The sequence below is a fragment of the Athalia rosae genome, chromosome 4 (genome assembly GCF_917208135.1).
Source record: "Athalia rosae chromosome 4, iyAthRosa1.1, whole genome shotgun sequence".
In the NCBI taxonomy this organism is placed as follows: Eukaryota; Metazoa; Arthropoda; class Insecta; order Hymenoptera; family Athaliidae; genus Athalia; species Athalia rosae.
In genome coordinates, this window is record NC_064029.1 from 19,057,020 (window position 1) to 19,071,333 (window position 14,314).

General features: G+C 50.7%; 1 protein-coding gene across 1 annotated transcript in view; it reads right to left on the reverse strand.

Annotated features, from left to right (window-relative positions):
• The window catches only part of LOC105693620 (neuronal PAS domain-containing protein 2-like), a 29,513-nt gene extending 20,109 nt beyond the window's left edge, over window positions 1–9,404 (reverse strand). Inside the window, exons 1-2 of the mRNA XM_012413668.3 lie at window positions 9,141–9,404; window positions 385–483 (exon numbers count right to left, since the gene is read on the reverse strand). Coding sequence (XP_012269091.2) covers window positions 385–464 — 80 coding nt within the window. The 5' untranslated portion in view covers window positions 465–483; window positions 9,141–9,404. The remainder of the gene's footprint in view (window positions 1–384; window positions 484–9,140) is intronic.
• Between the last annotated feature and the right edge of the window lie 4,910 nt (window positions 9,405–14,314).

The following is a 14,314-nucleotide window of genomic DNA, read 5'->3' on the forward strand; positions in this document are numbered from 1 at the left end:
TTCAGATACGTCGTTTTCATTTCTCTCGACATTGGATTCGTGGTTTCCAGGGGTTCTGGGGGGAAACCACCGTTCACAACGAGATCGGTACGAAAATCCGTAGATCCTCGGTACAACGCACGGTTTACCGATGTAACAACTGTTACGCCGGTATGTTTATCCGTTACGTTTCCCGTGTAATTTTCACCAAATAACCGCCACCAAATTGTCAAAGGGCATCAGGCCTGGTCACCATACTTGGGAGTTATCGGAATGTCCAGTGCGATTAACGACCGTCCAAAGATAAAAAATATACGTGTCCACGCTTTTCGAGGTCATACGGGGCTCAGTGGAAATGATTTCCCGGTTGATCGACTTGGGCAATGTAAATGTCACTCGAAATACCTGTACGAGGGCGTCGTGCTCTCTGGAATACTCCCGAAGGAACTGGCTCCAGGTTCGTCATCCTCCAGTTCGTCCTTCATAGCGTTCAAGATCAAAAGTCTGCAACAGAATTAGAACAAGAATAACGACACGATCAATGACTCCCTTGCATTTGCCGATTATTGTTTCCCCGTTAATTCGTCAACGAGTCGCGAACCGTGTCGGCCAGTGTTCCAGGCGTTTTATACTCCTCTCTCGATACGGACGTACAAACGCCTGAAATCACTGCGCGGGGGTGCCGATCCCCGATCGGATTACCAGGTGGGAACAACTTTTCTCAGGTGTCGTTCAGTCGTTTCGCACCTTTTGACGATGGGACGGAAAAAAGATGTCAACCCCTCGTCATCTGTCGGGAAGCCCCAAATTATCATCACGATTGAGCGACATGTCGAGCACGTGGCGCAAAACCAAAGACGCGAATGATCTAAGGGCACGCAACTGGGTGGGTGAGCGGAAGCTCGCGACTGTTAGATCCGTCGAGCGTCCGGCATACGAGTCTCACGAACATTTTCGCGATTGCGAGAAAGTCATGAGAAAGTTTAGCGAGCTGCGCAGCGCGATGGCGGAAATTGAACTAACGAGCGAGCGAGAGATCGGGCGCGGTTCGCTCGAAGCACGAAATTCTCCGTTGATTCAACTTGCGTCGGTTACGTTTTCAATCATATCGAACGATCGGAGTTGAGGCAGTGTTTCATTCGTGTCAACGAATAACGAGTGTTGCGTCCTTCCCAAAAGCGCAGTAGGGTTGCGAATACCACCGACGACATATGGAGCCGAAGTAACGACACACGTGACAAAGTGCAATGCTGGTAAGTGCGCAACGCGTACAACGTATGTCGTCTGTCCGCTGTCCGTTCACCGTAATAACTTCTGCTGAACTTTTCCATGCACAAAGAGGATTCCAACTCCCGAACGTTTTCCGTGCTACGTGTAGCAATCAGGAGCGTCTAGACTCGCAGCGAAGTCGTAGGCTACGAGGAAAAGTGGATAATTTTCAGCTATTTCTTCCTTTTGTCTAAACGGACGAAGCAGTGGGTGTCGCGAGTCTCCAGCGGGCACATCGGTAAAGTGGTGCCTAAGTCGAGCCCACGCGATGAGATTCGGAAGGTCGAGACCCTGAATTACGCAGGGTGATCGACATCGCGTTAGCACCCCGACGACGTCTCGGTGCACGTGCGACCGCCCGTCGCCCCGACACCGACATATAGCCAACCGTATCCAAAGACCGTTGGATGTGCCGTACCTACGTACGTACGTACGTCGACGTCCGTGGGCAACGCGATTGTGCGCGTGTAGCTCTAACTCGCGAACTACAGGCACACGGGCGAATACCGAACATCGTCTTATTCGAGCCGAGGCGATATCGTTGGCCGCCGATTTTATCCGGTCTTGCGTTCATTTCAAATCCAAAATGCACGGACAGAGTGCATGCACGTTGTATTCAAATTCGCGAGCCATCTCTCCCGCAGATCGCAGGATCTCGAACGAAGACGGCGCTGATCCGTGCGAGTCGGACACGTGGCGGGTCCTGGTTCAGAGAAAGCACGTATTGGATGACGAACCGGTTGTTCTGCATGAGCCCGCGACGCCCGGAGTGCTCCCAGGGACGTGCGGGTGACATCGCCGGTTCGTCGTTCCGTTCAAATTACCTCGCTATTGTTCCGGCGACGTAACCGAGAGTGGAAACGCGTGCCACCGTAAGGTTAGCGATCCTTCGGAACCGGCGTGTGTTCGATGCGACGTCTGTTACGAGCAGCATCTATGGAAATACCTTCAATCTGTTTCAATCCGGCGTCTATTCAGCTAGGAGATGCGCGCACACATGTACAGATACGATATTCGCGTTATAAAATATATTCCTTCTATTTTCCCCATCTCTCTTTCGATGTTTTTCAGATAATGAGAGATGTGTACGCGTAATACAGGCACACCCACGGTTACTCAGGGAAAATGGGCACGCTCAACCATAATGACGTCGATTGTCCGTTAACCGTATCTGCGGGCAACAAGCGATTCGAGTTTTCGTCGCATATAAACGAACCACCGGGATATAGGGCGATTTGGATGAGATTTGCGAGTCGCGCGTATGCTCGGTAAAAGCTACCGCCTGCCCCTGTCATCGGATGGCTCTTTTGTACCAGCGATCTACGGTGGATTTAGAATTCGACGAACGAACTGAAATTACACGGATCCCCGCGGTGACGAGTAATTGGCATAAGCGCGGATGAGGTACGCACGCGGTGCGTCTTTCGCCGTAATGCGGTGGCAGACGATAACGATGCGACGTCGGTTCGGAGTCTCGACTCACGAGCTTTGCGATACGGGTTACATCGACGGGGAGCTACTCAATGCCGTATAGTTGGACAAATGAAGCTAACGCACCGCAGGACTAGGTATGTCGGGATCGAGTAGATGTTTCGCATATACTGTCGACGTTTGGACAGCTTCTGCGCGTTCCGTAGGTATGCGTCGCTAATCACGTCGTGGGACGCCCCATGGTTTCACCGATATTCAAAAGGGGATCGTTCAATCGTACGGAACGTCATCGCCGTCGATGACGGGACAGTCGCAGGTCGCAGAATCAATCTTCGTATTCAAGAATCGCGACGCAACGAGAAGTCAAGCCTGTCGACGGTCAAGAGGTGTTGAAATTCCGTTAACTTTTTCGACGATTGAATGGTAACGACGACCGAACGAGTACCTCGCACCTCGAACGATAACGATATTTCTATCCGGACGCAAACGCAGCGGCGTACAAGCGAATTACGGGCAAGAAAGAGTCCGTATACATCGGTAAACGCGTAGACGAAACTAGGTAAATGATATCGGGACAGATGTGCATGATCGTTGCGTCATTAGCATCATCTTGAAACCAGTCTGGCGTCTGTTGCGGCGACTGGTGCACCTGGCGCAGGTGCATGTCGCTAACGGCCAGATATCGAAGATGAGTATAAGCCAGCCGAACGAACCAATCGGGGGGGATGGCGAACGCAAGTGAACTCCGGTGAAGTGAAACGATATCCGTGCAGTGAATCGAACGCGACACGGATGACGCGCGATTATTCAGCCCAGAAAAGCTCGGGACGAGACAAAGTCCGGAGGTAGATGGAGTTTTAGTACAGGTTTGGCTGCAATCGAAAGAACGTCACGACACTTAGCGATCGTCTGAAAATTCATACTCGCTATAATTAGCCAAGATCGACGGTAAAACTTCCAACGATGTTCTAGCGGGTGTTTCTCCTCCCGCTCATCCGCGCTGGACGATCGCCAGATATTATTAACCAAGCGTCAGATGCAACTTAATGTTTCCTCCGACTTGACTTTGCTTCTGGCTTGCATCGTTCGTCAAACGTTGTATCCACTCATCTGCGGCAACGCTAGTTATGACATGTGTACACTTTGCGTACATGCACTTTTACCTAATTTGTTTACCGCCAGAAAATACCCAGCTGGCATCTGCGTCGCGGCGCATCGGCGTTCGCCTTGCTAGCAGCATACATAATGCGAGACAGCCGTGCGGAATGGAATGCGATTTCAATACATCACCGATCGAGTTATATCGGCGAACGAAAAACGCCGACGTGCATTACACCGGAATACAATTACCACGACGATGGCGTGACATAAATAAACGAGTTGAGGAATTTTCCCCCGGCACTGTACAACGTAGCGAATATCCGCGCTGGGTTCTCATCTCCGGCGTGTGTGTAATCGGTATTGAACGGACCTCACTAGGAAACTTCGGAAAGATCGACAATTGGTCACCGTTACCGAGGAGACGACCGGGTATACGCCAGAGCGGGATCCTCGAACGACCCGTGCGTGGATCCGTTCGATTCGGAAGTCGGATACGCGATCTTCCGAAGACGCCTGGCGAACTTTTTCGCCGAATAATTTACGTTCGATCGCCGAGTATACATACGTTACGTACGTACGTATGGCCGATGTAGTTGCTCGTAGTTGCGTTAACCGCATTCAATCTATCGGGTGATAGCAGCGTCGGTTCTCATGCGAGTTGAAAGGTCAACGGGACGTGATCGGTTCGGTGATTCGCTGATGCTGATAACCGCGGTGCGCGGCTACATACGTAACGGATCATTCCTTCGTCTCTGGAAGGCAGCGACGTTGGCGAATGAAAAATTATGACACGACCGTAAGCTACTCCGGGCATAGGTTACGCGGTATTAACATTTTCCGCGCGATGTGTACAACGTATGAGTCAGGTCAAAATTTTTGAACAATGCGAAACGATAAAATAGCCAATAACAACAATTAATTGCGATGCCGAGCATCGATTGGAATCGATCGTTGTTGCAGCTAACCAGCTTCGAATGGCAAAGTGCGAATTACTCGGATACCGAAATTCTCGCGCAATGGCAGGCGTTTCCCACTCTTGTCGCACGAACGCTGAGCACGAAGCCGGCGTATTGGACGAATGTTTTCCCGAAGTGAACGAAATGAATAAAAGAAAGGACAGGAAGTGGGTTCTGGCTTACTAATTAATTTCTACGATTCACCCACGCTCGGTACGCGTATATATCGCCACTTGTAAGTTCATCTGGTACAATGGCGAGCGCGTACGCGATGTATATATTCCCCACCACACCAAACCGTTTCTTCGAACGCTTCGAGTTATCGCGGTTAACTCGTTAAATTGTCGAGCGTACACCTCTACTGCAACGGACGTCCCATACAAGCAGAAACCGCCGCTTGGCAATGGTGCGTTGACGGCGATGGGAGGATTTGGTGTTGAGATAAGTTGCCGATTCGCTACCAAAATTCAAATTTTGGTTACCGGGAACTACGAGGTATGCCGAGTTATCCGAGTCCCTGGAAAGACGACTCGGGTACATCCGAAGACCCGAGCTGTCGCTCGTGCAGCCGAGAAACGCCGCACAGGCATCGGCGACGTTATCCCGTCGCTTCGAAGGAAATGAAATTGCGGCGTGACGAGTCGACGAATTCTCTCGAATAGTGCAGCGAACAACCGCTGTACCAGAATTGCCAAGGTAATGGCGAATAGCGTGCGTGCGGCCGGCGAATCGGCGGACGAAGGTGTGCGTGTGCGGTGCGGTGCCATTACGTACACATCGGGGGGAGGCTGGTGAACCCACCGGCAACTGGTGAATATTTCAACGAGTTAGCTAACCCTGACTGCCGCTCCGACTTATATTTAAACCAAGAGTGAGAACTCCGATGGCAAATGAGCCACGGCGACCTTGAACCCTCCAGAGGTTTATTTGGTGATTCGATTCGCACGCAACTCGCGACGTTTGCCTCATCGCCGTGGTGGACCTTCGCTACTCTACGCCGTTCCTCGATCTACGACTACAATCTCCGAGGTCCCTCCTCTTCGTCTCCACGTACGACTCGTCTGAAAAATCCTCCTACCCTAGTCGATTTCGTTTCAAGTCGTACCGCGGAAAATACACTCGATTACGAGAAGCCTTGTATATCCGAGCTGCAGAGGGTGGTACGACGTTAAACGAAGATAACGAACAACTTGGCTCGAGAACGGTGTCGGCCGTTGTCATCGTTATCGTCGTCATTACCGTTATTAACAAGTTTTTCCAATCGACGGAGCAGATTATTCGTTTCCGCGGGTCGGCGCATCGCATATCCGCGCGTATACATCACGGCCGTTGCCGGAATGAATAACCACCGGCTCATCGAGGATACGATCTCGTTTCGATCGCCTTGCGAATGATCGGAAAATTTCGAACGATCCCGCTCGGCGGAGCGTGTTCAGGTGTGCGTGTCGCGTCGTGCGTTCGTTCCTCTCGTACACCCGCCTGAGGTTTTACGGTGGGATCCGATGGAGGAGCGGCAAACCGAGGCGAATATTCCGGAAGAGGTCCGAGTTTGTGAAAAAAAAAGCCAAGAAAAAATCTGTGCCCCGGACGGCGTAGCACGAAATGCGCGTGCACGCATGTAGTGTCATCTAGCGATAGAACAGGTGTGGGCAACGAGATATCAATTCGAGGCGAAGGGAGCCTTTTCTATCGACTTGGGAGGAGTGCGGTTGGGCCAATGACTCGGGCGTCGAGCGGTGTACCTGACCTATATTCATCCTACTCGGGTCTAGGCCCAGCCGTCGTTCCGAGCCCCGATCGTCTCCTACTCCCGTAGAACTTCCTTCGGCCCGGGAAGTTGCGCCATATGGAAGCCGGGTACGTTCCGGCCGCACGACGATGCTCGAGGCGATCGTTTTCGCATCGATGATACGGTCTCCGAGAAGTCAGAACGGAGCGATGGAGGAATGGAAACGAGCTTTCTCCGTTCGACAGACGTAGATTCGAATGTAACGAGAAGGAACCGAGACGCGGGGCGTATCTGTCAGGGGTCCAGATCGGAGCAATCGCGAAGCCATATGTACCAAGCGATTTCGCCGTGCCGCAGGTCAGGTCCGAGGTGCGCGACGCGATGCTCGCCACGGAGTTCAGCCAGAGAATATACTGACCGCGTACAATAATATTCACTTCCTGCGATAACCGCGAAACGGCATTGTCGTTGAAGGTGTACAAATCGCAGCCATCGTTCCGCGGTAGTTCGCAATGATCGAATCCCCTTGGTGGTATTATAGTCGTCTGCTGTTCTTTAACGTGTAAATCGTCGGGTGACCGATCAGAGAGCCCACGTAGATCCGTTTAGCTTGAACCGTTCCCGAAATCACCACTTTGTACTTTGGTGCATTTGGGCGCCATGTTTTTCGAATTTTCCGAAATTTTCCAACGGGGTTATCTCAAGAAATCTTCCACGCACCTCTCTGATTTTTTTCAAATTTTTTGAACGGTTTTCTAACGAATGGCAACCCTCTAAAGTTAACCTACTTCGGTCTAACTCAACCCGACCTGTCCGTTTCCGAGATCACCACTTTGTACTTTGGTGCATTTGGGCGCCATGTTTTTCGAATTTTCCGAAATTTTCCAACGGGGTTATCTCAAGAAATCTTCCACGCACCTCTCTGATTTTTTTCAAATTTTTTGAACGGTTTTCTAACGAATGGCAACCCTCTAAAGTTAACCTACTTCGGTCTAATTCAACCCGACCTGTCCGTTTCCGAGATCACCACTTTGTACTTTGGTGCATTTGTGCGCCATGTTTTTCGAATTTTCCGAAATTTTCCAACGGGGTTATCTCAAGAAATCTTCCACGCACCTCTCTGATTTTTTTTCAAATTTTTTGAACGGTTTTCTAACGAATGGCAACCCTCTAAAGTTAACCTACTTCGGTCAACTCCTAGAAAACCACGTTTCTTGACCTTTCGATGGTCATAACTGTCGCTGTGGTTTTTTCTCGATATTCGAAAATGAGTCAGCAGACGCGGAATACTCCAAGCTTTCGAACCTTTTTCGAATTTCTGCTTCATCATTTTTTTCTTCGTAGTTATAAACTTCCAAACTGAGGGTTTCAACCCTTACGGCCCGACAGTAAACGATATGATTCAGGTTGGCGCAAAATATCCCAAGTGGAATTCAAGTACGATGGATGCGGGTCGAGCGGCGCCCGATCCCCGCACCTTCGCCGTTGCGCTTCTGTTAATTGCCCCAGGGATATTTGGCGTCGACCTAAATCATATCGCGTAGTGTCTAACTGCGCCAGTTACGACTGAGGTTCGTGTACATCGGCACGCGTTATCTGGCAGCTAATGCCCTCGTTGCAGCCCGAGCTGCGGGTATCCATACCAGCACGGGATTGCCCGGCAGAGAGAGGATCGCACGCACGACGCGTTATACGTAGGTCACAGTCGTCGCTGTCGCCTCGTATACCCACACTCGGGTAATTCACGGAATGAATAATGTATCTCGTCGATGGAAAAAAGTCGATTCGCGAGGAATATGACTACGTGCAGCTTTGAATTTGTATCGCCACATAAATACATCTGTTTAAATTTCAATTCGCACCGCGGGCGGCGCTTCGGTGAGAATCGACTTTGGATCTGTACACGCAGTGAGGCGATGCAGGTTCCAAAATGATACTTCGGGTCATATTCGGGTGGATACTCGATCGATCGGTGAGATACTCGCGACCGACACCGCCGAAGGCACTACTCGGTTCGGAATTGTTTTTTAATGGCAGCGCACCGATTCCCATTCCCGGTCAGATCCGAAGAACGGCTCAAATGTAACTATCCGTTGGAAAGTTGGAAACGGAGCGAGCAACCCGATGGCAAAGTTGGAGAACAACTGAAATATGAAGAGAATTTGTCCCTGCTGTTCGTTCTTTCTTCTCTTCTCCGCGAATGAATCGCCCCCGATGGTCGAGATCCCTGTAAAAACTGAGCGGTGAGCTCGCAACTCCGTGAAGGGTGCGCTGACGTTAGGGTCTGCGGGTTCGAAAGGACGAAAGGCAACGAGGGTAGCGGTGAGGAATGGAAACGAGAAGCGGACGGCGGCCCGGTAGTGCCGTAGGTAGGAAGGGGTAGGAAGGCGCCGAAGGAAGGGAGATGAGGAGAAAAAGGAAGGGCATGTGGTGGGGGTACGCTTCGGAGTCAATGCCCTGTAGATGACAACACGGAACACACCCGCGACCTTCCATACGCTCGATTGGGACAAAAAGTAACTGGGATTAGCCAGATCGATATGAGGGCGAACCATGTTCACGGGACTACGCACTTCCACGCACGTCCAATCGCGAAGCGTGCGAGGCCTTTTAATTTTCTTGGAATTTCTAAGTTTAAAGGGAAACGAGTGGAGCGCTGTTTAGAAAATACGCACCAAATGAACTAATGTCGTAGTGTCCTCGGTCTTTTACCACACCACTGTAACTTGTTATATCGTTATCCACGGTATCGTATAAGACCACGCTGAGCGCGGGTTATATTCGTCATAAGAAAACGCACATATCTGTAGAAATTAGCACACTTCGACGGTTGCACTTCACATTTGGAAACACGAGAATTACCAAAGGCAACTCAAAGACCTTTATTCACAGACCTTCGCCGCACTTGACGTTGCGGCGCAATGCCGCCATATTCCCCCTGTTGTCTCCCTCAGTTTCCGGATCTATCCGGATCGCACTCGATCCACCATCTGGTGGATGGCTCAACGTACCAAGGGAATGTACGTCCGACTCGGTTCAATCGTCTATAAACAGATGGCACCCGAATCCAACGAATTAACAACGGTCATTGTTACTAACAATTGCCAAATTCCATTTCTATTGTCGAACAACGAGATCCAGCCGTTCGCCAATCGTGCCAGTTTTCGCGATGAGCCCTTTTCCCATCCTTCGCATAGCCCTCGAACCGCTCGCTCATCCCTGGCTGCGACCGGGTTCGTCGTTTCGACGATTGGATTTGAAAATCCGACGATCTCTCCGAATTCCATCGTTGATCGCCATTAGTAAGGACACGATCGCACCATCCACCGCGTCGCCTAGAAATCGCGAGGTGGTTTCATTCGAATACGAATGAGCTTAGCGCCTCCGTTGGCGTTATTTGAACAGGTGCTGCGAGCGCCAAATTACACGTCCCAAGTTTGAGCATTTGGAAGGAAAGCAAAATGAGCCAAACTCCACGCTGCGAATCCATTGGAAAGCGATGGCAGTTTCTCGACACTTTTTCTCTCATATTCGTCAGACGTCCTCTTATTGTTCATGATCCCGGAGTCGGGGTGGGTCACTCCAAGTGTGGACAATAGGAGGGACTCGACAGGCACGAGGCCCTGCTCCAAGAGCCGCTGAACAACCTTCTTTCCTATACCACATTCTACATGTTTGTAAGAATTTCGTAAGAAGAAGCCAAATTCTTCTAGTTTTCAATTGCCTGAATCGGCGAGGCCTCGTGCCTCCTATTGTCCACACTTGAAGCGACCCACTCTGTATACACCCCACCTTTCTCGTGATAAAGATGTCTTGACGAATTACGAATAGAGAGAAATTAATTACAGAGGATAAAGAAGTAAGGTCGAATTGCAAGGGAATCCGCTTAGATGTCATCTCCTCTCCTGAATTTCTCTCTCACGAGTCGCGCAGTTCCACTCCAGGTCTCCTTAGGGAGACACGCGCATCTGTTTCAGGATTAGCCCCCCGCCCAGCCTCGTTTTCCCGATCCCTTTCCGTACTTTGCACGAGTTCGATAAAATATCTTACGTCGCAGTTCCGACTCGATGGAACAATTTTCATCACCCGTGCATCACTCTGCAAAATCGACAATCTTGGCTCATTCATACGGCACAAGAAGCCTTTGCCTCAAGCGGTATATAGAGCTGATCGATTCGAGCATCATTCGCGTTATTCAAATATTGCAACGAGCGTGTAATACGCACCGCTAATCAACAGGGAAATCGCGACGGCCTTCGCGATGTTATGCTTACCATCGAGAATCGTAATTGTTTTTGTGAGGTAACATTTCTGATCGGTTATCGTTACGATAGGCCTCCGTAGAGCCTCACATATATTTTGTCGTGTTTACGAACGACGCACGCAGTTTATATTTGCATCGTCGATTTCCTCGATTAAAGAACAACGACGCGATTCCGATCCTTTCGACCCGATCACAGTGCGACTGCAGATTCCATGAGAACTAACAAATATAAGTGGATAATATTTCGACGTCGTGGCTAAAGGGGATCTTCTCGAACTTCGGTTGTGGCAAAGCTTTATCCGCAAAAGAATAGAGAACGAAGCCCAGCGGCGCCCGGTAATCGTATACGTGCCCAACGGAGAAAAAAGTAAATGGACAGAATTCGCGAGATTCTCGCGCCGCAAAGCGTTGAGCACAATGAGCAATTTCGAGAAAAACAATTTTAAAAAGCTCGCTGCGTACTGAGCTCATTGTGCACGAGCCATTGTCGCGAACGAAGTACTCGAACGGTGCACCCCAATGGAGGTGACGGAAGTGGATCGAGAAACAATGAAAGTCCCGCCTTCGAAGGAACGAGCTGAGACTGATTGCGAGTCGCGAATAAGCTACGAATTAAAGGCTCCCCCTTCCGCCCAAGTCCCATCAGCCGACCCCGACGCTGTAACTCGAGGGACCGGGGATTATGCGCCAGACGCTTCCCGATAAGAAACATTCAATTTCTGTTCGCTCTAGTTACGATGCGAATAATTCGTCAATGCTTTGCAGCTCGTTATGCGCGGGATACGTTATGGCGCGCGATAACTGCCGGAAAATTTAAGAGATGAAGAATCGAGAATCGCGACCACTTACCGTGAATATTCTGGTGACGGGAGGAGATCGCGGAAAATTCATTTTCATCGCGGAGGTGGACGATCGCGCGCTTGTACACGGACGGATTTTCAAAGGGTACCGGAAATCCGCGTGTACGCGGCATCCCTTGGTGAAAAATACAGTCTAAAAATATCCAGAGCTCTTATAGCCCGACCGACCAACAATAAATTACCGCCACGCACTCAGGCTGCTATATCTACATCTAGGATATTACGTCACAATGATGGATGCTTTTAAAACCATATTCTTGTTCCACCACGGAGGCGTATGGCGCGGGGAGACATAGAACGAGTGACACGATTAAAATGACACGAAACGTGAAAAATCAGAAAGGAAATATTGCCACGTCGTTACATCCATCGATTTAATTAACGCGCAAGGCACAGCTAGCTAGTAAACGCATCGGTCCGGTGACAGCCGCCGGCCGGTTTCATTGGACGCGACAGCGTACGCCGATGAATGAAATCGACGGAACTCCCGCGGGAATCCGAGGGGTCAGAATCCTCGAAAATCTGTAAGTAAAGCATTCGGCAGGTGGTCCACGAGCGCCGCGCGTACACGAGGTGGTCATACCTTACCGGCTCTGCGAGTCGCCAGTTTGCTCCGGTTTACGTGATATCCGAGTCTCGGTTCGTATGAAAATAGTATGCAAATCGGACGGCGTTGTCGAAGCCGTTGCTGAGAGGGTGTGGTTGTATCGCGCGCGCACACGATATTCGAGATTTTCCACATAAGTTGGAATATTTAAATGCAAGATTGAAATCTGGCCTTGGTCCCGGAGGTGTGGCGATCTTTGTCGTTGTTATTCCAAGTATATCGATATCGATACATGCATATTCGATCGACTCGACGGAGAGGCACTACCTTACGAAGCATGCAGCTAATAACACGATACCTGTTGATTACCCGCTAATCACACGTGTTATCGAATTAGCCCGACGCACGGTCCGTTACGTTCATTAGACGCGACCGGCGTACCGTGCACCACCTGCGGAGTGTTCTCTGAGGTCGACAGCTTTTCTTTTTCTACTCCTGTGCTTCCGAATTCGGTGATGGTATTGATCACGAAACGCGCACCGACAACTTGGAACTGGAATGATTCGAATTTGCGGACGTGGTGAAGAAAAAAAAATAAATAAATAAACAATCGGAAGAAATCGTCAATTGTCAGACAATCGGTAGGTAGGTTTACGAAGTCCTTCGCGATATGGCGATAATCGTCACGCGTTACGGTAATTCGAGCGCTCAATTTTTCGCTACCTAGGATTTTACGGGTAAAATATACCGGTGGCGCAACGTCGACGATATGCCCTTGTACTATTTTATTACCGCTTACCACTACGGCCACGCGCACAGACAAAGCCGAGCCGGTAAATCACCGCGCCAATTTAGGCTGCGAGCGTTCATGGATACGTGGAAAATATTCTGACGAATTGAATCGGCGAATAAATTACCGAATGATCAAACAAGTAACACGTAACAAACGTCGAAATTCTTTCCGCCGCTGGATTCCGATCCTTCGCCACTTTTCTCCCGCGCAGGTACAGTCGGTCGTATACGATCGCGATTCGCCCACGTCCGAAAATCGTAACGAATCAAGAACTCTCCGATCGTCCAGGCATCCGGCGGAGGAAGGGGGATTACCGATTCCCCGTAGGACGCATCCGCGGTTATCCGATGCCGATCGGCGACACGGCGAGGAGCACCGAAATACGGCCAAGTAAGCGGGAGATCCTTCCGCGCGTGCCGGAGATGCGTCGAAATCGACGAAGAGGGAAGTCCAGGAGTACGCGAGCGCGACGACGCTCGGCGCGGGATATCGAAAGGACGAGTGGAGTGCACGTGGGCGAGCAACGATCGGCTGAAACCAGTCATTTCGATAAATTGGAGCACCTCGCGTGTGAGATAGCTGCGGAGCTGCTCGCGTCAAGGTCATAAATGCGCGACACACGTCAACGTCAATCGGTCGCTTGTAAGACGCAACAAATCGCGAATGTTGTCAGCGGTATTACGCAGTCGACCGTTGACGCGCGCTGCAGCGAATAAATTACATCCGATCGGCCGTGTAGCGTCACGAGCTGCGCGGGACCCCGTCGATCGTCGCGAATCTCGGCGATTTGCCGCGGTGCGGGTTACCCTCCCGAGTCGCCGAGGGGCCTCTTCGCGGCAGATATTGGGAACAATCGCGATCGCACAGGTGTTACGATATCACCCTCCTCAACGGCACGGGTGGAGAATCGGCTCTGCGGCGCGCATTAGCTCGTGCTGGTCGATGATCGCGTAGCGGACTCTGTCACGGCCTAGTTCGCTCTATCGCCTTAATTCCACTTGGAATAATTACCGCAGCCTTCGATACACACCGGGTCGTTATGCTACCGCGGAGTCGGTGATCCAGAGCCGCTGCTTCTCGCATCGCATCCAGTAATCTGGACACCGTTGCACGTCGTCCGAATGCCGGCGTGCACCTTGCGCTAACCGTAGGCTGTCCCACATATCACGTGCCGATCTAGTTTTGCATGCACACCCGTGCAAACACCTGCTCGACGTTGGAGAATTGACCTTGACGGGGCTTATCGCGTAGCACGATGCAACTCCGCATTGTAGAATTGTGACGTACGCGAAGTCGTGGGCGTTGATGGATCGACCCTCCCCGTTCCTCGTTAGGGTGGATCTCCGAGTCGAAAAGTCGAATATATGTGTCCAAGATGATGTGGC